At 38.8% G+C, this 26,140-nt stretch overlaps 1 protein-coding gene across 7 annotated transcripts in view; it reads right to left on the bottom strand.

The window, feature by feature from the left end:
- Positions 1-26,140, bottom strand: part of ABCC9 (ATP binding cassette subfamily C member 9) — an 84,772-nt gene that overhangs the window by 39,993 nt on the left and 18,639 nt on the right. For 5 of the 7 annotated variants that reach the window (XM_088141358.1, XM_088141355.1, XM_088141357.1 and 2 more), the window contains exons 10-20: positions 24,914-25,048; positions 24,230-24,392; positions 18,651-18,691; positions 16,966-17,108; positions 13,028-13,136; positions 10,489-10,599; positions 9,962-10,034; positions 9,357-9,462; positions 7,862-7,897; positions 5,920-5,958; positions 2,602-2,700 (exon numbers count right to left, since the gene is read on the bottom strand). In XM_088141358.1, coding sequence (XP_087997484.1) covers positions 2,602-2,700; positions 5,920-5,958; positions 7,862-7,897; positions 9,357-9,462; positions 9,962-10,034; positions 10,489-10,599; positions 13,028-13,136; positions 16,966-17,108; positions 18,651-18,691; positions 24,230-24,392; positions 24,914-25,048 — 1,055 coding nt within the window. The remainder of the gene's footprint in view (positions 1-2,601; positions 2,701-5,919; positions 5,959-7,861; positions 7,898-9,356; positions 9,463-9,961; positions 10,035-10,488; positions 10,600-13,027; positions 13,137-16,965; positions 17,109-18,650; positions 18,692-24,229; positions 24,393-24,913; positions 25,049-26,140) is intronic. The other 2 variants (XM_088141359.1, XM_015889690.3) reach the window with 1 other exon arrangement.

The raw sequence follows: 26,140 nt of genomic DNA, 5'->3' as shown, positions 1-26,140 counted from the left end.
TGCCTGCTAGCCATCCTGAAAGCCCTAAAAATGTGGGTTTTCCAGCAACCTTGGGGATCTCATGGGGAGCCTGTGAGGTAGTTATACAATGTTAGGTGATCATTATTTCCCACAATCTTGTTTTTTTTTTAATGTTTTATTTCTATTCATGTTTCAGTGTTTTAAGATTGTTATATTAATTGTTGCTTATACACTGCCCAGAGTCACGTTTTGTGAGATGGGTGGCTATAGACATTTGTTAAATAAATAAGTCAGAGAAAGACCTATTTTCATTTGCTTAACATGCTAAGCTTGGTTTGTTTAAACTCTGATCTTTTTTTGTATGTGTGTGGCTTAGTGATCTCCGTAAATCAAGGCTGTGTGTTTAGTTTATGGTTTCATGTATATGTGAACCAACAACATGGATGAATTCAGCAATTAGAGCTTGTTGTGTAAACCACCACTGAAGTTCAGGACATGAGAGTAAAGCTCGGGGCAACTTGTGGAATAGGATTTGTGATTCCCAAATGTTAAACAACAGTAACATTCCTTCTGATTTTTATCCCCTTGAAGTTAGACAATTGGAATAAAAGAAATGGGGGGTGGGGGGGTGGGGTGGGACGAGGCAAAAATGATTTTTGTGCAAAAGGACAGTTTGGGAATTGAACACCATTTCCTGTGTTGATAGTATTCATTCAGAAGTACTCTAACTATTCTTTATTTTTAAATGTGTGGCTTCCCCCTCTTTCTCAGTCAGTCTTTTGCCTTGACTCAAACTGATGTCGTAAGCTTTAAATTCAGCCTCACTTCACATATTATGATTGATAATTCTAATCTGGAATTGTGCCTCTGATTAGGATCTGTTGTTCTAAATGCTGAGTCAATAGCATTGTGCTGTCTTTATTAACCTACTCCTACTATTTTCCTCCCAGACACCATACAAATGTTTTCCCATCCTCCACTTCATCATATCCTTATTTGGAAAACCCTTTCTAGGATCAGAGTGTGCGGTGGGGGGCGGGGGGGAGCAGAGGCTGACAGCTTACAAGACCATTTGACAAGGCCTGCAAACAGCTAGAGGTTGTCTCTGCAAACACATTGCCTCACCACTTCATATTTCAGGAGGTGATGGGGAATGTAGCTCAGAGAAAATTTACAGGGAAGGGTGGCAGTTAAAAGAGTCTCTTCTCGCTTACTTGCTTGTACAGATATTAGTCATTTTCTGATGCACTGCGCCCATCCTTGTAAAGATGAAAAAAATGAACGAAGGCACTCCATTCAAGTTTCATTCCTGGTGATTTCCTCCCTGCAGTTTTCACGGCTTCAATATGGAAACGGTTGCCACTACAGGTAGTCCTCACTTAACGACCCTAAATGGACTGGAATTTCCATCGCTAAGGGAAGAGGTTGTTGGGTGAACAACTTCACGTGACCACACCACTTAATGACAGCAGTTCTGATAGCCCCTGTTGCAGTCGTTAGGCAAGGACCTCACACTTCTCCTGCCCTGCCACCCCCCCCGCTGATCTTCACTGTCTTCTTCCTCCTACTGCTGATGAGGTGCACCCAGCCCCCAGGCATGCCTTGTCAGCAGCAGGAGGAAGAAGGTGGTGAAGGTCAGCTGGGGGCAGCAGGGGGTGGCAGGGGTAAGTGGCAGCAGCAGAGTGCAGGGCAGCCAAAAGGGCAGAGATGGGGAAGAGATAGGCGGGTGGGGGGAGTTGAAGCACAGGCTGCGGTCGTAAATGCGAGCAGGCTGCCAAGAGCCTGAATTTTGATCATGTGATTGTGGGAGAGCTGCAATGGCTATAACTCCAAGGACCAGCCATAAGTACCATTTGTTCAGCGCTGTCATAACTTCAAACAGTCACTGAACGAATGGTTGTTAAGCAAGGACTACCTGTTATCTTTTTTCTGGGATGTTATTTCAACTTTCAACTTTCCAGCCTAACCAGCAGCCCTGGAATCCCCATGAGGTCCAGCCATCCAAATTCTAACCAACCTGCACCAACCTTGCTTTGTTTTCAAGATCAGCCAATATTAGCTGGGTGATGTCAGGTATCAAACACTAATTTGTTGTCATGCTGAGCCCCTGCTTTTAAACAATTACAAAAAGGTACAGGTAGCTCTCGCTTAACAATCACAATTGGGACCAGTAATTCTGTCACTAAGTGACACAGTTATTAAGTGAGACATCACATGATCACGACTTGCAATTTTATTGCTGGCTTCTCCAATGACTCTGCTTGTCAGAAGCTGGCTGTGAAGGTCACAAATGGTGATCACATGACTGCAGGACAGTGCAATGGTCATAAATGCCTGCTGGTTACGAAGCACCCAAATGTCACTCACATGACTGCGGGGATGCCACAATGGTTGTAAATGCGAGGACCAGTTGTAAAGTTACTTTTTCAGGGCCGTCATAACAGTCACTAAACAGGGCAGCCATTAAGTGAGGTCTACCTTGTAATTTGTTTTCATGATAAAAATCTCTTTGATGAAATATTACGGGTTTTCTTCCCCATCTCTCCCCCCACCCGTAATTATCTTCCAGCTGAATGTAGGAAAAGAGCAGCAATTCTGGCAAGTTTGGTTGTTAGAAAGAGAAAGATATAAAATCTTTACCTCTGTTTATTAAAAGGACTTCCAAAGGTAATGTTTTCTTCCACAGTCGCATTCAAGAGCCAGGGTTTCTGAGCTGCATAAGCTACTGAATACCGATTCCTGATGGAAATTGTGAATTCATATGCATTAGAGGCAGCAGACAGGGAGCGGCTTCATACAGATTTTAGCAAGGGTGCATTGCAATGGGAAAGGGACAAAAAAGCACATCAAAGGAAAATAGATTGAAGGGAAAAGAAGAGTTAGGTTAGAGGAGCACCCAGTCTCTACTTTAGCTTTCCTTTTTCCATGACAAATTCCATGCTGAAAAGGTGTCATATCTGGGGAATTCTCATTTATCTCCAAGTCAGGGGAGTTGGCATGCAAAGAGGAAACAGGGTCACATCCTCCTAAGCATACTTGGTCCAGTGTCATTCTTTGGGTGGAGTCTGTGGAGAAGCTGAGAATTGGAGAATCTGACAACATCGATGCATAGTCCAGTGGATAGGCCCAATCAATGGGTCTTATCCACGTTAAGTACCCCGTGCATAGCTTTCATTGTTCAGTTGGACCGATTTGGGTCAAACTGAGTAGCTGAGCATATACACAAGGCTACTGGAAGTGGAGGCTTCCAGTGGAGATTCTGGGAACTCTACTCAACTGTAGGTGTTTTGCTAGAATGCTAACATTGGACCTGAAATGCAGGCCAGCAATATCCTTCTTTCAACATATTGCAGCATTAGTCAGCGTTTCTAGTATAACTCTAATTCTTGGAGAAATTATAGGGGTGTTGCCATGAGAGCAGAAATGAATTTGCTCAAAATTCTTTGCCAACTTTCTCTGGACAACTGCAGGTTTGATGAATATTCCCTTCCTGATATACTGTATGTCTGAAATCTGAGAGTTTATATTTGATAGTGTTAATGAACAGCTGACATGCAGTGATACAGCTGAGTAGCTTCCCATCTTTCTACCATCAGGAACACCTCTGTATCAAAGTGCCATTAAGGGATCCTTGTTTAACAGGCATGTTTAGTTCACGCTGAGCCACAATATGAACCCTATTTATCGTTCCTTCCAATATCATTCCTGCATGTGGCTGAGTGCCAACAGACTGGAGACAAAAGGGGAGAGAGAAATATGTTACATAGAGTTGGAAAGGGCCATTTGTGCTGGATCAGGTAAAGACTCATCTTAGTGCAGGATCTTGTTTCTCACAATACCAACCAAATGCCTCTGGGTGTTCACTGCAAGAGGTAGAAATATTCCTTCCTCCCAGTGTTGTTCCTTTGCTACAGTTATTTGGAAGCTACAGCCCCCAAGTCAGAGGTAGTCTGACTCTGTAAGCCTGATAGCCCTCAGAGGTCTACTCTCCATAAATTTTCCAATCCCTTGTAAAGCCATCCAAGTTAGTGGCCATCACTATGCCTGTGTGAAGAAGTGCTTTCTTTTGTCTGCCCTAAATCTCCTAACTGCTTCACTGGATGACTCCTCATCCAAATGTTCTCAGTAATGGAAAATAAAGTCCTCCCTGTCTCCATACCATGAATGTTCTTATACGCTTCATTATATCCCGTGTCAGTCACCTTTTTTCCTAGCTAAAGAGTTCCAAATGTTCTAGCCTTTTTTATACAGAAAATGTTCAAGCCCCCTGGTTATTCTGATGGCCCTCCCTTGTACTTTCACAAATATTCTCCCATTCAAGTACTGACTGGACATAGATCTTTTTGGCTTCAACAAAATTTCTGTGTTAAACTTGCTGATCATGCCATATTCTTTGTGTAACTCAATAATACATTCTTTGTGTAACTCAATATTGCAGAGAAAGATTAACAGGGCAAGTAAACTGTCTTTTAGTGAAGCTTGTCCACTATTATTGATCTTTTCTCTAATGAAATCCTGCTAAGCTTTCAAAGACCCTAGAATTCTGAATATGGCAATAAATGAAGAGTATGCAGTGGTTTTGAACACATTTGACAGTAATTAACACTTGTCGTAATTGACTGTTAACGTTCATGTATTTAACATTTTTTCCATCATTTTAATAGGTCGTAGGCAATACCAGTTAGTAATTGACAGCTGAGAGCTTCTGCCTTCTTACATCTGAACCCTGACAAAATCAGTATTTTCAAAACATGTGAACTAGTCTAAGGCATCTTGTGTAAAAAACTGCATTTAAATGCAAATTCAAGTCTTGTGTTTGAAAGTTCTTATACCAAATATATGCAGTGAGAATGGGAGACAATGATGAGGATTTTACAAAAATATACTTGTGGATATTCAGTTCAGGTCTAATGAACATTCATCTTTTTAAAGCTATGGTCAAATTACTCTGCAACTTTTATTGGCATGTATCCAGAGATAGGTAAAAAGAGATATGGGTGCTGTGAAATATGAAATATGGGTTAGAAGCAATTTGTGTAGCCCCACAAAGGCCCATATTTAAAGAGTTTTGAAGGCTTAAACTGTTAATTTCCTTTATGTTATCAGGATATCTGATCACACAGTGGTTCCCAGCAGCTACCTGATTTGATACATGAGCTGAAATGAAACATTATGTTCCTTGAGTCCATGTTTCTGTACCCAAGTCATTCAGTTTGAAAGAACCATGAATATTTGCCCTGACTCTGCATCTACCAGGGAAGCTGGGTGTTGGCATTTCAGTTTATATCACTGAGACATCCAAATTGGGACTATCAAAATGTTGGTTTCTTATCCAAGTATGGAGGCTGAAGCTCAAATTTTAGGCATTACAATTTAGGAAAAGAATCCAAAACTTCAGAACTGCAGGGCATAGTATAGATTCATTTCAGCTCTGCTAATAGTTTTTTATTTTATTCTCCTCCCTCATTCCCATTCCTCCAAGAAAGCACATAGGAAAAGGCTGGCCTACAGCCATATTTGCTTTGCTTCAGAAACTTTGATATATTTCCTGCCTTCAGACCAAGCTCTGAATTTTTTTACACAGTGTGAATGCTTCATGTGAACGCTGGATTGCCAACCTTCTTCCACCCAAAAGAAAGAGGAAGACATTTCAGGAAATGGATGTTAATATTACCATAAAGTGACATTACAATATTTGCAAATTCACACATGTGAAGAAAGTTACCAGGCAGTTTGTTCATCTGTCAAGTGTCTTCTTACATACTGCGCTGCACGTGTTAGAAATTACGAGGACTATATATGGCTCAAGCCATTAGTCCCAAAGACTGGGAACCACTGTGCTGAAGATGTCTTGGATTAATATAGTCTAGGAAGTTATTATATTTGAAGGAAGGAAACAAGATATTGATTGAGGGGTAAAAAAGGTAGGGTTTCAAGGAGCAGATTGAAGAATAATACCTCCGGTTTGCTTCAAAAGAAGACTCAGTTTCATTTATGCTGTAAGTTACGGTAAACAATATTTTAGTAGTAGTTGAGAAAGAGATAACACCATCTAGCTGATGAAGTTTCAAATATGGAAGGAGGGATGTTCAAAAATTAAGCAAAATCCTAATAGTAAAGCATAAGAAGACAAGTACATTGGTACAGACGATTGAATACCATGCTACTAGACCTTGCAAACTCCCCACTTTGTGGCCACCACCAGCCCCTAGTAAAGAGGGCAATCTGTAATGCAAATCCTTGTTTTCCATCAATTTTCACAGAAAATAAAATAGATTTGGTGCATCTCCAGTTGACTTCATACTGCTATAAAAATCTTCTTCCCCAAAAGTTTTTTTTTAAAAAGCCAAACATTCTACACCTCTCCCCTTGAGGGATCTCTTGCTATCTCTTCCTGGACCCTTTTTGTGGTCTTGAGTATCCAAAAAGTTGCCATTTCTGCCCTCACTAATAATGAGAAATTAATATATTGATCATACATTGCCTGCCAGTATTCTTTCGAGAATGGTGTCAGAGAGGATTGAGCCTCCTCACCACAATTGCATGAAACGAACTTATTCTGAGACATTACGATATTGAGCCCACAATTCTAATCGTTAGTTCATTTTTTAAATCAACATTATGGATAGTGGTATTCCAGTTGGAAATTTAGGGTTGTGACGAACCCCATTGGAAATGCTTATTTCAATACTCTACTTAATATCAATATTTTGAACATCTCTTGGAAAATAAACATAATGCAAAGAAAGGATTCCCTAATGCCACAGGATTCCTATTTTCCAGGTCCTATATTCCTTAAAGAAACTGTATAGTGCATACACATGCAGATGAAAGTAATGTTTTAGATATGGTTGAAATGTATAACATTAATGCATCACTGCAACTCACACCTAGTCTATGGAGACACACAAAAGAGGGGAAAAGCATCAGAGTTCATTTAGATTCTGTGCTGCATAGATACAGACATTCTTCTTGAATTCCAGGGATGTGAGATAAAATTTTAGAATAGAGGAAGAAGCTGAAGCAAGCAAAGAAACAAAAAAATGAAGTTGGAATATGTATGAATGTAATCCTAGTGAACAGAGTCCCGCTAATCCAAAAAGTCAAGTTTTTTAGTATTCAGGGGTTGTGTGACTAAATTCTTCAGGCTCAAATTCAGGGCTTTTGACAGAAGATAAATGAGGAGAATGGAGTTTTATCAAGATGGAAGAGATACTTCTGCACATACTACATTTTAGGGGTTTTGTAAATCTGACAAGTCCTGGCCAATGTAGGAGCAACGAAGCAGACATAGAATCCCTTGCTCCATTCAAATGTATGGAGATATTCTCTTGCTAAGAACTTTGATAAGAAGTGCAGGAGAACCGCAAAAGCATGGAGTACTCCTGATATCAACAATCTCAGCCTTGATATTACAGGGATAGTGTAGAAGCCTCAGCAAAGCACACTTGTAAGTTTCTGCAATTCAGACTCTTTCCATAGGCAAATCACTTCCTGTGCCCAGCTTTTGGAGAACTTACAGTTAATGTACTATTGAAAACCTGAAGGTAGCATGGATATATATAGCCTACCTTCTGGAAATGCTCACTGCTCTTAATATATCTTTAACTTGGAACTATCTCTACGAATAAACAGAAGTTACTTTTTGGCAGAGTGATCAGAAGTTGAATATATACTGTATAAAAAGCACAGATTGCAAAATCTGGTCCCGGATTACTAGCAAATCAGCATCCAACTCTTTGAAGTTGTTGAGTCTGTGTCTCTCCCTTTCCTTTATACAGTATGATGACTGGACAAATTCAAGCATGCAGAGTTACGTAGCAAGGGAATGGTGGAAGGAATTAGAATCTTGATTATTGTGTCAGGGAACTGAAACCACCAGAGTTGAATTGAGTAATACCTGTGGACTTCTGAAAACACCTTTCTGTCAGGCGGCCTGAAATTATCAGCAAAAGATGACCACATTTGTTTGCACCAGTTAAAAGAATTATACTGGGATAGGTCAAGCCTCTGGTGTACAACCGTATGGCCATTTCATATGATCTCTTCTTCTTTTGCAGGACTCCTCAAAGTTTCAGTCTTCATTTGCAAACAAAAAACAAACAAAAAGTTTCTAGCCCTCGTGATCCCAAAAATAAAGTTGAGATTATGACAAAACAGAAAATACTTTGAAACAGATTTTGAGGGAAGGATTAAATTACTGTACAAATTCAGGTTTTGGAATCTCTAATTCTACCTCTCAATTCATATTTTACTACAGTAACCATATGCTAAAAGAAGATTGGGCTCCTGTAGCTGATTGTTTTTTTTCTACACAATCACTGAAGGTGGGGGAACATTTTGGGTTCAGCCATTTAATATTTGTCATCTTTCTTCCTCAACCTTGGCACCTTCCAGACATATGGATTTCAGCTCCCAGAATTCTCAGCCAAGACCTGGAAGTTGGTCTACACATCTAGAGGATGCTCACATTGGGAAGGCTGTTAGACATATACAAGCCTGTGAATCTTAAACAAGAATCATAGTGATGAAAATGGTACCATGAAGATTAGCTATGACCACCTCCTGCATGGTACATACCTGAGATATTTTCTCAATGCAGTTCCCCTTTTCTCTTAACACTGGCTCTCAAGAAACTGTCTGAAGCTACACAGGCAGGATTTTAGCTGGAGATCACCATCTGCCTACTAATAATGTTGCTATCCATTTATAATTGCCATCGAGAATCCATGTTTTGGAATCTTTCTGCCTAGTTACTAAAAGACATGGAGCAGGGAGACATGGCACCCACCCTGCACAACTATTCTGCCACTATAGCCATGCAGGAGAAGGTCTTCACAAGGCATTATCAAGCCCATTTCTTCTGGCCTTTCTCAAGTTGGATGTGCACATTTGTGGTCAGAGTGCAGTGTATGCAGTCACTCCTTTTAATGCAGGAGCCTATGCAGACTACTCCTAAAAATGAAAACCAGTGTTCTTGGGATCTTCCCAACAGAGGTAGCTACTATGATCAATCAAAAAGTTTAATTCAAGTAGCCTGTATTTCTTTTTAATGGATCTGTCGATGGAAAAAAGTGCTAACACTGGAAAGTTATGAGCATAAGATCATGACGTCTAAATCCCCATAACAATTTAGGCTGATGTAACTGTACCATAAAAGCACCCTTAGGAGACAGACTATGGATTGATCCTTCTTCCAGCTCTAAATTTCACAATTAAAATAGATTATGTTAATCAAGTCCCATGATTGATTAACTGATTGCAAAAATCATCCTTTATTTCATTCGTTGCTTGAGCTGTTCATGATTTGCTAGATTAAAAATAACTCCTCTATCAAGATTCAATCCTCTCCCTCCAGAAAATGCAGGGTCTAGTCAAACAATCTGAAAACATACCGGTTCCAATGAACTTTTCCTTCCAAGGTTTGCATCTCACCAAGAATAGCAAGAAGGAGAGAAGATTTGCCACAGCCAACCTGTCCTACGATCATTGTCATCTGGCCTACAAATTAATACATTAAAATTTAATCCTTTAATACATTCTTTCCTTACAGTATTAAGTTAATTGCTTGCATATATGTATATATACCCCTGCATATCAGTAATAGGTGCCATTCACTTTCTAAGCTTCTGTTTTGATTATGGTTTTATTTGTGCTGTTATACCTTTTGCATTAAAAGGTTTAGATAAAAAGAACGGATATAAATTTCTCATTGAAAGAATTGTTGGGTTAAAAATTGACATGATCAGACAGATTATACACATCCCATTTATTTCAGTGTAAGAGATTTTAAACAAGAAACCTATGATTGTCTATTCTGAAGTCTTAGAAAGTTCAGTCAGACTTATTCTGAGAAAATGAACACATGACTATAGTTTTTAACTTAAGAAAATGTTTCTATTGTCAATCTATACATGTTCCTTTTACATGGTGCAAACCATCTAAAGGCATTGGAAAATGTGCTGAACAAAATGGTGTTGAACATGCAAGATTAGTTTACCTGTTGGGATTCTGATATCAATATTGGATAATGTGGCTAACCCACTTCCCCATGAAAAGTATCCATTGGTTACCTGCAATGCATAATATCATACATTAGAACTGCAAACAGTTGTGTGTAATAATTATGCTGAAGTTAATAGGCAAGCACATCTGTATCTCTTACAAACCATTTTAATTCTTCCTTTAATTCTTCCTTTTTAGTATCCAAAACTTTCCAATATTTAGAATACCATTTTAAGTATAAAACAGTCCCTTTCAATGAAGGCGAATATAAGTAATAAATGAAAAACAACCCATCTTGGTGAAAGCCTTTCATACCAGAGATTCATCTTAAGTAAAGACAGACAAAGATCTTAAATATCCCCAAGCTGAGAAACTAGTATCTAAAGCAAATACACCTCCTTTCAGAACAGGATGCAGATGAACCACAGAAGGTCCATCTTGTCTGGATTGTCAGCAATTCACTTAGCAGTGGATGAGCCCCAAAATATTGGATTAATTGCTCTACTTTAAAATACAAGGCACCTTGATAGCACAGTCATCTATGTTTAGATGATGAGTTGGTGTCCTTTGTGGTTGATCATAGCTGTCCAGCTGGTATCTCAAGGGCTGTTTCCGATTTATGGCTTTGGGATGCTTCAGACACGGAAAAAAAAGAGAAGAAAGGAGAGGGAATTTTATCTCCATCTGATTATTGAAGAACCCCAAGATTCAATTTTTTAATACATTTCTCCTAGGAATAGTCACACATCTTCACTCCTACCATACCAATCAGGGATGTTTCAGTTAACTTGATTATTTAACTAAAGGGATGCTGTAGCTCCATAACTGAAGCTGGCTTTCCTGGATTCTATACAAAACAGGATTTCACAGAAAGGTGGCTTTGCACTCCCACTGATGTCACAAGACATAGAAAAGACATTAGATATCTTCCTTCACCCATCTTCTTTCCTGGAATGGATCAGATCTTGTTTCATGTTCCCTACATCCATTTAATTCAAGACACTTAGTAGTCCATTTCCATCACTGCTGGTCTAAGCCCAGATGAAAAAGGAGGAAGATTGGGAGTTAGGCTAGCAACCCAACCCCATAAACAATAGACACAATTCAATGATGTCTGATATATATCACCGTAGAGCAATCATTGCCCAGTGTGCTATTCATTTATATTGTATTGTAGCTTTTTATCTTGTTTGACATTGTGAGCTTCCCAGAACCATTGGAGGCAGGCAGTGCCTAAACCTAAACCTCAATCAATCAATCAATCAATCAATCAATCAATCAATCTGGGGACAGCCCTGTCTTCTGAATTATCAACATTAAAATCAGTAGTTAGTTATTAAAATGCACCAGTGTATTTTTTTTACTACAAAGAACCTCATCCATTTAAGTGAGACCATTCCATTGTCTCAATTGCTTATTAACTGCTTCAAAGACGTTAGACACCTTCAAAGGGACATGGCTGAAAATACCTGGTAAGTGAGTGCCTTCAAACCTTAATATAAGAAAATGAAGATTTATTTTTATAACTTTTAAAGATTTAAAATAAACAGCTAAAAGCAAGACAAGGTTTTGGCTACAGAAAGTTTTAAAAAGATTAAGGGCTCAAAACACATTGGAATGTTGAATTTTGAATATTAAGACTTTGAAATTATTTTTAAGGAATAAATGCATGTTGCTAGGAAATAAATTATCATAGCATTTAGAAATATCTTTGAGGAACTCCACCAAGGACTGCATCGAGACTTTGAATCAATTATGACACCTACGTTGTGTCTTTTTGGGAACAGTCTGTCTTCAGAACACAATATTATAGAACAAGATATACAACAAATTCCACTTAAGAACAATATGAATGAAACTTTGGATAAGAACCTGCCATCAGATGCAAAGAGAAAACTGTATGAAGTTTTAAAAATTAAGGAGGAAATTAAAAAGACAGTCCCAGGGAGTAATGGGAATAATTCTTTTTTGCTGGATTTACAAAAAGAGACTGTTTAAAGTATAGAAGAAATTTGTAATAAGGATCAACAACTACTGGAATGGATTACAGAGAAAGACTGTTTTGTATTAAAAAAAGGGAATACAAAGTCAGCTTATTTGACCAGGGTTAAAATGGAATACGTTGTTATTCTGGGTGGTTCTTTTTGGATTTATTGATATTTTAACTGGAAAAACGTGGTTTACTGGATTTGCTTATTTGGTGTTTAAATTTTTTACTTTATAGTTATTTTCTGTATCCTAATTGTTTAAGTGTCTTATTCAGTGATTTTTTTAAAAGCAGAAACTAGCTGTTTTTGTTAGGTTAAATTTTAGTCTTTTTTTGTTTGTTTGTTTGTTTGTTTGTTTGTTTGTTTGTATTAGGATCCTGGACTACTTTATATTTGTGAATAGTTTAGAGTTGAGATACGGAATGTTTATTTGAATGGGATAAGTTATTATTTGGGGTGGTTATCTCTGGAATGGTTGGCATTTGGAATCGGTTGTGTATTGGAGTTTTTTTTTTTTAAAAAAAAGGATAAATGGTCTCTTTTAGTTATGTTAATCTTTGGATTGTTTGTACTAGGATACTGGGACCTTTTTATGCCTTTTAAATGGGGCTTTGCTTATAGTTAAGAGTTAAGACGTGGAGAGTTGAGTTTTATATTTGTTAACGTTAATATTTTAGAGCTCTGTTTGGACTTTTTGCTGACAATTGGATAAGATGTTACTTATTTGATTTATTACTAAGAGGTGGGTTATGGGATGAAGAGTTTTATATTTCTTAATTAAGAGGGGTGAAAAGATTGTTAAATTGTTTATATTTGTCATGATGAGGGTGAGAAGTCGCTTTCTTAAAAGGGGAGGGGGATTTTTTGCATTTTTTCTTTCTGTTCTTTTTCTTTTTACCTTGTATTGTCTTTTATTGTTCTTTTCAAAAATCTGAATAAAATTATTGGAAAAAAAAGAGACCACTCCATTGTCTCCAAAGAAGACTTCCTGTAAAAAATAGTGTGGTGAACTGGCCATCATTCATAATATATTTTGAAGCTTAAAAAAAAGAACAAGAAAAAGAATTCCTTACAAGTCCTGTGTGCTTCTTACACGATTCATATGCCAATGGACTCTCTCCATTTCTCCAGCTGTCATCTCCAATCTCATCACTTAAGAGAAATTCATTCAATTTTTGCACACTAAGAACAGAAATAGGGAAATCAGTACTAGTAATAATACACAACATTGTTAAGATATCTTTATGGTATTGCTCACAATAAAAGTACTGGTCCTCCTCACATTTCTCATCTTACTGAGGGAGACTTTTTAAATTAATCTTTCCCAACATGGGTTTGTAAATCTACTGCTGGTGGCTGATGATATTATGCCAGTATATCTGATATATTGATATAGTTTCATTAGCTTACTGAAGCTCATGAGATTTTTGCATTTTCACTCAATATCACACAAGATTTGTGGATCTTGTGAGATTTCAGCCACAGTTCAGATTGTAGCATTAGATGTTTAATTCTGAGATCCCATGGACACTGTTAAAGGGGGCGTCACATTTATTTAATTATTAGATTTATATTTCAATTTTAATTCAGAGCTCAAGTTAGTGTATGTAATGCTTCCTCCCCTTGTTTTTTTTTTTTTCCCTCACAGTAACAAAAGGCAATGTCCATGGCTGACAGTGGACTAAAACTTGGGTCTCCTCAGGCCTAATTCATACCTTAAGTTCTATATCACACTAGCTCTCTGATTTATGGGGTAGTCTGAAAATGCTTTCCGTAAAGATATAGGGGTCCACCTGAAAGAAAAGACTGTGAACCACTGCTCTAATCACATTATTATAAAGTAAAAGTGCTTCCCCGATTGCAGAATTTCAGATTGTGAATACTGGTGGTTGTCTTTGTCTTAGAATGAGTAAGGTTTTAATGTAGCCATCACTCTCATCTCCATTTTCCATCTGTGGAATCTTCCCCTACCCCAATGGGACAATTCAAATGCAATCCCCCATCTATAATTCTGAAGTATGATAGTTTAGGAACAGTTTTATTTAGTAACAGACAAATGTTGATCAGTTAGATTTGGAAATAAGAGAACAGTGGTTTTAAATTGAGTCTTCTAAGGAACCCATAATATTCACTGCATTATACTACATTAGCTCAAAATTACACCTAGTTTTTGTTCAAATTCTAGAACAAATTTCAGCTCAGAACTGATTAAATATTTCCAAAGAGAGTTTTTTTTAAAGCTTCCAGGAACTAGTGAGCAACCTCAGGGCTTCTTCACTCTCAGTTCTGAGATGGAGAACTTTATGGTTGTAATGCTCACCTCATAACTGAGATGAGTATTATAAATAATTTGTTACTGAATCAGCAAATGCAAATGTTGGGGGGATCATCAGCTTTATGCATAAGATTATAATCAAGTGACCCTCTCCCAATAACACAGGGAAGCTTACTAAGATTTGAGGATTTCTTCTTGGAACCTCCAATAATGCATTTGAAATGTTTCATTATTTATTTAATTTAATTGATAAGCTGCCTAATGGCTAGCCACTCAAGATGTACAAAAGTTTGAACACAATTTACAGAAAATCAAGCAGGAAGAAACCATTAGTACCAGATGTACCACCTCAGGAATGCAAAAAGAATTCAAATACCACCTTGCTCATGCGGGTTCACAAATTGCCCTGACCTTGGGCCTGCTGGAAGAACAGGTATTTTAAGCTTTCCTAAAGGGCAGCAATTTGAATAAAACTCATTCATAGTAAACTACAGAAGTAAGGCAACTTCACAAAATGAAATGAAATGAAACAGTTCAGTAGGACCATATACAGAGTTAATTACTCCAGGTACAAGGCACTTCTTTCTGTAAACTAAGTTGATGGATGATAACCAAGTTGGAGTAGGAGGAAATGAAGTGCAAGCATACATTATCCTTCTGTATCTTCAGGAGGAGATTACTTTGGCTGTAAGTGCAAAACAGAGGAAACAAATCTTTGAAAAAGCTGTGTTTTGTCTTGGCAAACACTGAACCTATTAGTCTGAACTGCCTCCAGTGCAACAAACCTGTTGCTTTGGAATTATACCATGCTAAATATAGTGCGCACACAGTGAGGAAACTTGATCCTTTACACAACAGTAAGATTTATTTTGTTTTCTTTTGGACTGCTTGGAAGGAAGAAGAACAAGATATCATGTTTAGGATTAAAAAGAAGCTTCTCTCTAGGTTTCTTGTGGTGGCGTTTGCACATTCCCACACAGCTGATTTTGTGTGTCTGAAAAAAAAATGGCTTGGACCTTCCACCACTTTGTCATACTTCTTTTTTCCAGCTTCCATTTTTTTTCCCAGAATACCCCTGATGCAGAGTCATTCTGAGACATTTCTGGTGAAGAACGAACGTCAAAATTAAACAAAAAATGGAGCCGCTTCTAAGCTCAAACAGAAAAAATAAATAAGTTAGCCAATCTCTGACAACTTATACAAATCAGTTAATATCATATGCCAAAACTTTCATTCTGTGTTTTGTTAACTGTTCCCTTCCCGAGGCTCATGGATTTGTTCATAATCGTTGAACGATTTTGTCTCCAGGCATCAGCTGCCATTGGAGACCCATGCTCAAAAGCATGCAGGGCATGGTGAAAAAAGAAAATGGTGCCCAAGAAGTAGTCATCTAAAAAACCTCCCCTGAGGCATAGTTGTTGCGCAGTCAGGTTTATTGGACAAGCCACAAATTTGCTCAGACAAGTAGACTGAACAGTGTCATTTATTCTGGTACAATTCCCAGTGAAATATCTTACGAACATTTTGTAGATACTGAAGATATAGGCCATCATGTATGAACAGAAGATATTGAAAAATATTGCATAAAAGGTATTTGGGATCAAATTAATGATGTTTATTCATTTATCTGTTCAGCTTGCCACAGTATATCTTTTCTTATATATAGGCTATGTATGTTTATACAAGACAAGTAACTTGGTTGCTGAATTAATTCACTTTCTGGGTTCACACAATATATTGAATCACAAACTAGCCAAACAGGATAATTGACACATGTGAAACCACAAAAAAATGAACTAAGGTTAAAACTAAACTAGCTTAGTGTCTTGTGGAAATGCAGCCACTAGGTTTGGAACTGACTCGGTTAAACATGCATGAACATAGTAATATAGGATGAGCCTCACAGCTAGACATTCACATCTATTTCTCATAAATTATCTGGGATACTTAAGAAATATGTGTGGTAACATGAGAAGAGAAAGGGTCAAGAATGAATGGGTAATGAAAAAATGTTGTCTGAATACAAAAGACAGTGAGCAACATGGAAGAAGTATGTTGAAGAGGCTTGGACTTAATAGAGTGAATGAATGCAGTTGAACTGAATATATATATATGAGAAAGAAGAGTGAATGGGTCAAGAGGAAGAGGAAGAGTTTATGAGTTCTTCCCAAGAGAGAGTGAGAAGTTTAAAGAACAAAAGGCATTGTATGAATTTGTGTATGGATGTGTTAGAAGCAAGGATGGTTCTCAAGGCACACAACCATGTCAACATAAACTAGATTTAGTTATATTTACTTTTTTTTTTTGTTGCCTTGTGCCTTTAATTTATTTGGTTTACCATTTCTTATTATTTTTCTACACTCTGCATCATGTTGCTTACTAGGAAAGGGAACTGTATCATGGATATGGGTGTAAGTATTTTTCATAACTAGATCACTATACATTTGAAGTTTAGTAGATGAATGCATGAATCAACGCTACCTGAAAAGCACTGACTTGGTTCTGATAGTAAAGCTCTGTACTACTGCATTCATACATGTAGTCACAGTGATGAAAATGTTCATGGGAACCCACTCTCTGAAGAAACAACAGGAATGACTCATCATCTCCACAATTCCACTTATTTGGAAGACGGTATAATGGTGAGGTTCCCCCATTGGGTAAGCCACAATTTGCTTAATCATAGTTTGTTGATTTAACTGCAATTGCTCTGTTTTAAAGTATTAAATCACCTACCTTATGATGGCCTTGACAGCAAATCTAACAACAGTGGATAGCAGGAACAAGGGTGTGACCAGGATGTGAAACAGCGAGAGAGATGCAAAAGCCTGCGCTGTAGTTAGCTGTGCATCTTCAGCATATGTGTAGGTCACAAAAGTCTGGTACATCAAGAAAAGAGGATATGGGTAGAACCCAATGTTGTTTTGCAAAGAAAGCATGATCTTAGTCAATTCAAAGACAACTTGATGTTCTTTACATTTTCTAGACAGGTGTTGGGATTACCTCCATATTTCTGCAGTTTTCAGCTTCTGAACCCCTCGTCTCCTCTATCTATGAATCCCCATGGAGTGTCTCACATACCAGGCCTGCTACAGCAGCTGCATGATCTCAGGAGAAAGCACAGCTGCTTTAAAGAACTACAGAGCACACCCTGAAGCACCTTTTTTTGGAATCAAATCCAAAGCATTGCTAGCCTTATCACACATCCTCCCTTTCAGGAATGATGGATGTAAACTGAATCTATATCCAAACCTGTCCACAGGGGAGGTCAAAGGAGGAGAGATTGGTGAAAGAAGCACTGCACAGTTGCAATGCAAGCTGTGTCCCTTTTGCGTATGCATCATGATGTTGCACAGACGTACAAAAAAGAGCAGGATTCACATCATGACGGGACAATGCTTTTTTTGTCATTTTCACAAAAGCACTGGGTCCTGCAGATGCCTCCAGGTCATCCAGATGCAAGCTGGATGGCACACCCACATGGATCCTCTCCTTTGTGTCCTTTAACAGCAGACTGGCTTGTTAAGGAACACGTGCATCCAGGCACCTATGATTCTCCCACCCCACCCTGATTGGAACGTAAAACAGAAGAAATGAGACAAGCTCAACTTATCCCCACTTGTGAAAACTGGAAGACTACCATTGTGGCAGGGAAACAAGAATACTGTAGTTCTTCTAAGTCAGGGGCATGCAACCTGAGGAATCAGTGGCTTGAGCTAACCACCAAAATTAAGGATGTGGCCCCATCTTACAATCCCGTGCGTTGACTTAGGCATCCTCATTAAAAAAGAAGTGCCCCAAATTTCACAACTTCATCAAATAATTCATGACATTCTTGCACGAGATTCTGAGAGACTGTAGTATGCTTGGGTGAAATGTTGCATTCTCATGTGAATTCTTGCAAGATGGCAGGATTCTCCTACGTGATTTCATAAAATGTTTTCCTTCCAATGCAAAATTTTACAGGAACTCATGTAGGAATACCTCATCTCATATGATTTTGATTAAGTTTTAAATTTAAGAAATATCAATTTGGCAGGTGTCTATCACTATGCCTGCTCTTGGTTTAAGAGACTGCTAATCTGGAGCCACTTCTTTCTGTCTTTCTTACCAGGCACACATGCATGAAACATCTGCTCTTGGACTCTCCCTGTGGTAGGATGTAGCTTGTTAGGTGCTAGGCTTTACCTGTCATTATAATGCATTTCCTATTAAGAAATCTCCTTTTTGTTATAGTTATAAAACCTGCTTCACTAATCCTTGCTCAGGTCAGATTTCCACTCTTTGGACACTCACACTCCCAGATCTGTACTTCAACCTCCAAGAAATAGAGATCCTTGGAAAAAGTAAAGATCCCATAGGTCCTCAAGCATATTTTGTGTTCCCATTCCTCAACCCACCCCTTCCAAAATCATTCTTACCGCGAGAACAGCTGCAATAGGTATAGCTGCATTCATAAAAACTGTGGAAATAAACACAAATCATCCATTCATTTGATATACCAAATATTTCAGAATCTGTACAGTATAATGTCCCACTGCTTTAATATTATTTTCTGCCAGAATTAAAATGCTGGACTTCTCCTTAACAGGAAAAAAATTCTTTTCATGCCAAACAAAAACATGCTGGAAATATTACAGTTTGTATATTTTATTGAGTTGGAGAACATATTCCCAGGAGAACTGTAGGACTGTACATTTGAAATGTTACTCTGTGAGAAAAGGAATTATTTGAAATTAGGGGGTTGTGTTAGCCGAAGCCCTAGAGTGCTCCTTAAAACAACAAATAAACTCTCATTTATCATGCTTTCTTAGACATAGTCTCAGTAATTATTAATGTAAACCAACTCATGTCACAAAGTTTAAAAGGAACCCTTAAGAATTATTTGGAGATGGTTGTCACACTTATCTCAGAGTATGAGAAAAACAAAAAGAGGTCAGAAGATCATTTTTATTGGATTGGGGTTTTTTTCTTAGTCAAGGAAAGCACTAACTGGCAAACTTCATTCTGTGTTGGCAGGAAGTGTCACAAGATTGAGAAATGAATGCAGACGTGCGGGAAGCATAACATTTCCATTGCACGTGATCCCTTTGCTCAGAGTGGAAATGGAGAGGAAACTGAATCTTGGGAACAAGCAGAAGCTAAAGCGAGGATAGGAACACTGTGATCCAGGGATCACATGTCCCCTAGACCCTAGTTCCTATCTGTCTGCTATCTAGGATTGGAGCACCAAAATTCAGAAAGTAAACCATCAATTTTTAGCAGCACAGTTGTCTGTCATTGTGCATTACATGTGCGCATGCTGTAAAAGTTAAAGAATGATGCACTGATAACCCCAGATGAAAATAAAGCAAAAAACCCCCCACAAATGTTTTGCTCCACCCACCTAATGATGCCATCACATCCTCAGATATGCTTCCTGTGGGCCAGTGAAAATGATGGAACTTGCTGAGATGGCCAAATTGATCAGAGAAAAGACACTATCTACGTTTATTGCTGACTGGAAACCCCTTATAGACTTTTTGTGTGAACAGAAAAAATGAACTTATGATTTATCGTTTTGATGATGAGACAGGATAGATTATAGCAAGTAGAGTTATGTTGTAACCATAGAGTAAGAGGTAAATTTATATTAGTATTTATGTATAGGGTTGTTTTTAGTTGAATTTTAATTGATTAATTAATTTTAATTATTTATATGGTATTGTTTTTTAATGGCTTGGGTTTGGGGTTTTAATTGTGAGCCGCCCAGAGTCACCCATTGGGGGAGAGGGGTCGCATTCAAATTTAATAAATAAATAAATAAAATAAATACTATAAAGAAAATCAGAAGCTACTTCTTTATATTTTCTTTCTTTTCTTTTTTCTGCACTTTTGACTTGGTCTTTCTTTTCTTTTCTTTTCTTTTCTTTTCTTCTCTTCTTTTTCTTTCTTTTCTTATTCTATGTTAGTTTTTGTTAGTTTTTAACGTTCTCTTTTAAATTTTTAATGAAATTATTTCTTTAAAAAAAGAAAACGCTGGAATAGAGCGACTAAGGAGGAAGAAAACTAGACATAATTTTGCCATTATTAGCTCTAGTTTGAAATCTGAGCAAATGGTTTTATTCAGTGCAGGTAGGAGGAATGTTGAAGACTGCTCAAGACTGTTTAAAAAAATGATACTTCCTGTGGCCCCATGCTTAAAACAGAGGAAGGTGGGAGAGATTAAATGCTCCTTTTGGCTGCAAAAGCATGAAGAATAGGCTTAAGAATAATGGATCCCCTTCTCAGTCTCTGGCTATCAAAATCCTGATAGTAGAGTCATTAGAAGCCAGATACATGAAACAAAGTGGCCCAGTATGACATTTTAATTGCCTCTCCTTTGACTATCTATCTCTGACGGACATACCATTGGGCATTTCACAGCTGTGAATGGACAATGTGGAAGGATTCTGTCCACAGGCAAGAGTAATGATAGGTATTGAGCCAAATGTTTCCTCCCCCTCTACTAGGGCTCCTTCATCCTGCCCTTGCTTGACAACATCATAGGCTGCCAACCCTTCCAAAAGCTGCCCAAAATTTGTGGCCATGGTGTCACTTGAAGTTTCAAAGACTAGCACTATATCCACACAATCAATGTGGCATCCATGAAATCTGCGAAGGAGATGGCTCCAATGTCCTGACCACAAGAGGAAGTATGTAGGGCACAAGAAATGGCCAAAGTGTTCAGACAATTAGGGGGTTGGTTGGAGATGCAAAAAGCCCTTGTTACTTTGAACATAGAGATGTTGAGATTGTGATATACCATTGTTCTTCTAGATTAGAGGCTTCTTATTTTATATTAGGATGTTCTTGTTGACTGAAGAATGTTACAGTCTAGGTAGTCCTCACTGAACAATGGTAATTGGGACCAGAATTTCCATCACTAAGCGACATGGTCATAAAGTGCAATGTCACGTGACCATGCCACTTAGCAATGGAAATTCCAGCACTTCTGGTTGCCGTTGTTAAGTGAATCACCACAGGCCATTAAGCAAGGATCTCACATGGTGGTTGTGTGGTCCCCATTTGCGGCCTCTTGCCGCCTTCCCCATTGACTTTGCTTGTAGGAAGCCAGCAAAAAGGTTGCACATGACCATAGGGACACTGCGACTGATGAAAGTACAAGGATCTGTCATAAGTACCACTCGTTCAGCACCATCATAAGTTTGAACAAGTGGTCCTTAAACATGGACCATCTGTATTGTTATTTTATTCTATGTCTGTACTGTACTTAGTTACAATTGGATGAAAAATAAATCTACTACTACTACTATTACCACTACTTTGGGGACCATTTTCTCTAGGTAGAGTCTGCCTGTCCTATATGGTCTAGCTGGAAGAAGATGCAACGGATGCCTACCCAGAGAGACTGGGAGGTGGGGAGGAACCCAAAAAATGGCATTCTGAATAGCATTCATTTTGGAACAACTTGCTTCTGAGGTTAGGTTAGCTCCCACCCTTTTAATTAATTAATTTATTTTATTTATTTGTGCCTTTAAATCAGTGTTGACTCCTGGGGACCGCCTGGACTAGTCTCTGCAGTTTGCTTGGCAAGATTTTCAGAAGTAGTTTGCCCTTGCTTTCTTCTTCTGAGGGCTGAGAGAGCGCCCAACATCACACAGCTGACTTCATGCCTAAGGTGGGATTAGAACTCATGGTCTCCGAATTTCTAGCCCGGTGCCTTAACCACTATACCAAACTGGCTCTCTTTTAACTTTTAGGAAGCTGATAAAAAATATCCTCCTCTGTCGGATATTTGGCAAGGTAGATTTCACATGATGGTAGCAATGGGGATTGTTTTTAAGGTTTAATATTGGATTGCTTTTAGGAATGTTTTATGTGTGTATATTGTAAGTCACCTAAAGTCATACAAGTAGGCAGCATACAAATATTTGTAAATTAAAAAATAAAATAAATAGGGCCAAAGAGAAAACAACCTGGGAGCATCCTTTGCTATTGTATAATGGGGAACCCTGTCCTCTTGGTTTCCTCCCCTTCCCAGAAGTGTACAAATCAAAAGTGCCAAAGTCACTTTCTGTGGTGACCTTCAGCTCCCTGCCCCATTTCTCAGAACACTTTTAGAACTTACAGAAGCTCCATAAGCATTCTTAGAGAATCAAAAGAACGGGTGGCTACAGCCCAGGAATTTGTTTGGGAGTGTTAGAACACATCTCAGGGCAGCCAGAGAGATGCTGAATAGCAACTTCACCAGTTTGACTTCTAATAAGGTGATCTTTTTGGGAACAGATGCACCTGATATGGCATCCATTTTGAAAAGAGGTTAGCTCCTCCATGGTAGATATTCTGCAAATGGACCAAAGACATTCTGTCAACATTCCAAAGGTCCAAAAAGCAGCTGGAATTTTGTGAGACATTTCAAACATACAGCTTTAAAGAAGTGCCCTTAAAAAGGTGGGTATCTGAGAAGTGCTGCACCTGAAAAATAATTTAAAAAATAACTGGCACTTAGGAATCCTTTCTCCTCCCTTCTGTTTTTGGCTTCTTGGGTTCTCAGTGCCCATCTTCCCTTCCCTTCTTGTAAAAGTTCCAAACAGGCCCACTGGCTGGAAAAGGATGCCAATGACTGGAACAGTCCTTCGGTCTGAAGTCTAGCATCCTCCTATCTTTTTGTCAGCTCTTACTTGTAAGCTGGGTGTGCTGTCAAGAAAGTTCCAGAAAGCACGAAGCCTACAGTTCAAAGGACTGTGGCACAGAGGTTGGTGTCATCAAACTCCATTAGGAAGTCTCTGGCTTAAGGATCTATTGACTCTGTATGAGGACCAAGACCACTGTGTTTTGCACCATTTGCTCAGGGTCCTGGCTGAATGAAAAGGGGAGGGAGGGAGGGAGGGAGGGAGGGAGGGAGGGAGGGAGGGAGGGAGGAAGGAAGGAAGGAAGGAAGGAAGGAAGGAAGGAAGGAAGGAAGGAAGGAAGGAAGGAAGGAAGGAAGGAAGGAAGGAAGGAAGGAAGGAAGGAAGGAAGACCAGGAGGCTTCCATTAGACTTAGGAGCTCTCTAGTGGCAGTGTCCGAATTTCTAGAGTTCCTTCCCCAATGAGATTCATCAGGTCGCAGCACTCTATTGTAGACCATTCTAGTGTTCTCATTATTTTGGATGACGAGTCTAGGAATTCTTGACCATGCTTGCTGGAGACAATGGGAATTATATCCCAGCAGATTGGAAACAAGATCTGAAAGATTTGGCTGAGCTCCTTCAGAAAACATTGGCTGGATTCTGCTCTTCTTTGAGATTTTAACCAAATATGTTTGCAGGGCAGACTTTGGATTATTTATGTATTTATTCTATTTAGATGGTCACCCATCTCAGAATAGCGACTCTGGGCCACTTAAAACATTGGCTTGTAAATGTAGACTGATCACCGGCCTTCTACCTTCAAGGCCAAGTCTCTCCTAGGTTTCCAGTCAGCCCACCCCAAAATCTCATCCCCCACCTCTTTCAGGGTAATTCTGCAAATCTTCCCTTGGGTGTAAGGACTCTGATACCATGGTTGAATAAAAAGAAAATCAGGGCTGAGTTCTCAGGGTAGAAGGCCCCCAATGAGGCTGTGCAGGCAGTAGGAGTGGGGAGGGTCTCTGAGCAGCTCCACAAACCAAGTCAGGCTTGGCATCCAAGGGCCACGCCACAAAAAAAAAGCCACAGTTGGGCAAGGGAGCCCAAGAGTGGTTCTGCCCCCAGTTTTCACTCAGCCATAACTGTTTACAGGCAACTGTTGCACTCAGTATTGCTGTAGACTGAGTTACATTATTATTTTCTATGCTAAAAGTGTGTTACTTATGTGTTTGTTTTTTAAAAAAAAACTCTAAAATTTATGAACCCCCTAAAGAAACCATCCTGTGTTAGTCTTTGGCAAGGGTTAATATCAAATAAATAAGTAAGCAAGTAAGTAAATAAATAAATAAATAAATAAATAAATAAAGGCAGACCAACCAACCAGCCATACAATGTTAACAACTACTTACTGGAAAGAGACGTATACAGAGCAAAAGTTTTGAGACTAGTCAGTTCTTTCATCCTCGTATCTTCCACATTTTGACAGAAGACCTGCTCCCAGGCATATAACTTTAATAGTTTGATGCCTTTTAATATTTCATTGGTCTTCTTCAGCCTCTCTGTAGAATAATCCTTTTTCCATAAAAGGCAAAGGGATGCAGAAAAATAAAATGGCATTAAATATCATTTTTAAGGGGAAAAAAAGTACAGGGGTTAGGGGTGGAATTTACTGAGAAAACAGTCTCTACGTCCTTGAGGTCTGCCTTCCTCAGGCTGATGTATCCCATGTGTCAAACTGCAACTACCATCATCCTCAGCTACTATGATCACACTGGCTTGAAGTGATAGGAACTCTAATCCAAGACATTCCTGTTATATACTATATGTGCACTTTATCTTCATATGTTAATATGGTAGAGCAAACATATTGTTCCTAACATGGACTATGTCTATGTAATATGTGTTACAGTATTTTCATTTAAACACACCTTCGAGTGCATTAATAGGTGTATTTCTACGCAACTGTTTGAATGGAGGATATCTCGGTTTTGAGATTAATACAAATGTCAATGACAGCTGTGCTCTGGTTCAAGAAGTACAACTTTTGACAGCTCATACTGAAATGCAAACAGAATGAAACAAGAATAACTTACAAGAGTACTTTTTTGTGCCTGGGCCAACTTTGTTGCAATGAAATACTGGATGGGAGCCAGCAGTAAGATAACAGCAGCCCCCACCACGGCGCTCCTTCCCAGCAAGTGGTATAGCAGGATCACTCCCATAATAATCTACAAAAAAGCGGGGGAAAGAGAAGAACTTAGAAAACATGATCCATTTGCATTTAACGGCACAGATTTTTACTGGAGATGTACAAATAGCTTCAGATGTTAGGATGTATATTTTCGTGGAGCTGTCAAAATAGGGGAAGTCACTCTTACCCTTTGAAAGATGTGTCATGTTTTAGGCATTGTTTACAGTTTTAAAAAGAACAAGTATTAGGTATTAGGGCTGGGCAAATCATATGAAGGTTACAGTGTAAAGCGCATGGGTGTGAATGGACTATGGTACCTCCAAGTGTTAAAACATCTGCCTCTATCAGACGGGAATTGTCTGCTCGTGTGTGTGCATGTGCCAAACACTTGAGCCAGCAGAGAAAAGCAGTTCTGCATGCACACACAAGCAGGCCAGCAAGGAAAGGTTTCAAAGGCGCCATGGCAAAATTTCTAGACAATGCAGCTACTTTAAGGCTTGGAGAAGGAATGCTCACATTGACATGCTTCGCAAAGAACTAGTGTCAGATGGCTTGTACAGCCTTCATAAACATCCTTACAAGGAAGAGCTGTGATTTCAGTTGATCACAGAATTCATACGAGCTAAAGTTGTTCTTTATGTGTAAAGATTTGCACAAGTCTTGACTTTTATGCCCACATAACCTATCTTCCTACAGTGGTTACCAGAGGCTTTTGGGTGCACTTCATGATGCTGTCACCTAGGAGAGTCTCTATGACTCAGGGCCTGGTTATTTACAGGACTGTCTTTCTCTAGTTTTCTCTACCCATCCTGTAAGATCAGTCAGGGTGGGCATGCTTCGGGTCCCACCATTTACACAGTGCTAACTAATGGATCTCAGAGAGGTGCTTTCTCTATTGTTGCCCCCACCCTCTGGAATACCAACCCCTCTGAGGTTCATCTGGCCCTGACCTCACTTTTTTTAAACCTAACTTTTCAAACAGGCCAGAGACCAAGGTGATTTCTAATCCCATCTGGTTGTGGTGGATGGATGACTGGTATTTAAGTATATTTTCCCCTGTGCTATATTTGCCAACATGGTTTCATATAAGTTTTAAATGTTGTTGAAAAACTGTATGCCTCCTAGAGTC

This window comes from Python bivittatus, unplaced genomic scaffold (assembly GCF_059951505.1).
Source record: "Python bivittatus isolate LINGU-HERP-01145 unplaced genomic scaffold, Pbiv_v1 ctg000330_np1212, whole genome shotgun sequence".
NCBI lineage: Eukaryota > Metazoa > Chordata > Lepidosauria > Squamata > Pythonidae > Python > Python bivittatus.
Note: the sequence above shows the minus strand (reverse complement) of the source record. Positions and strands in the feature narration are given on the sequence as shown.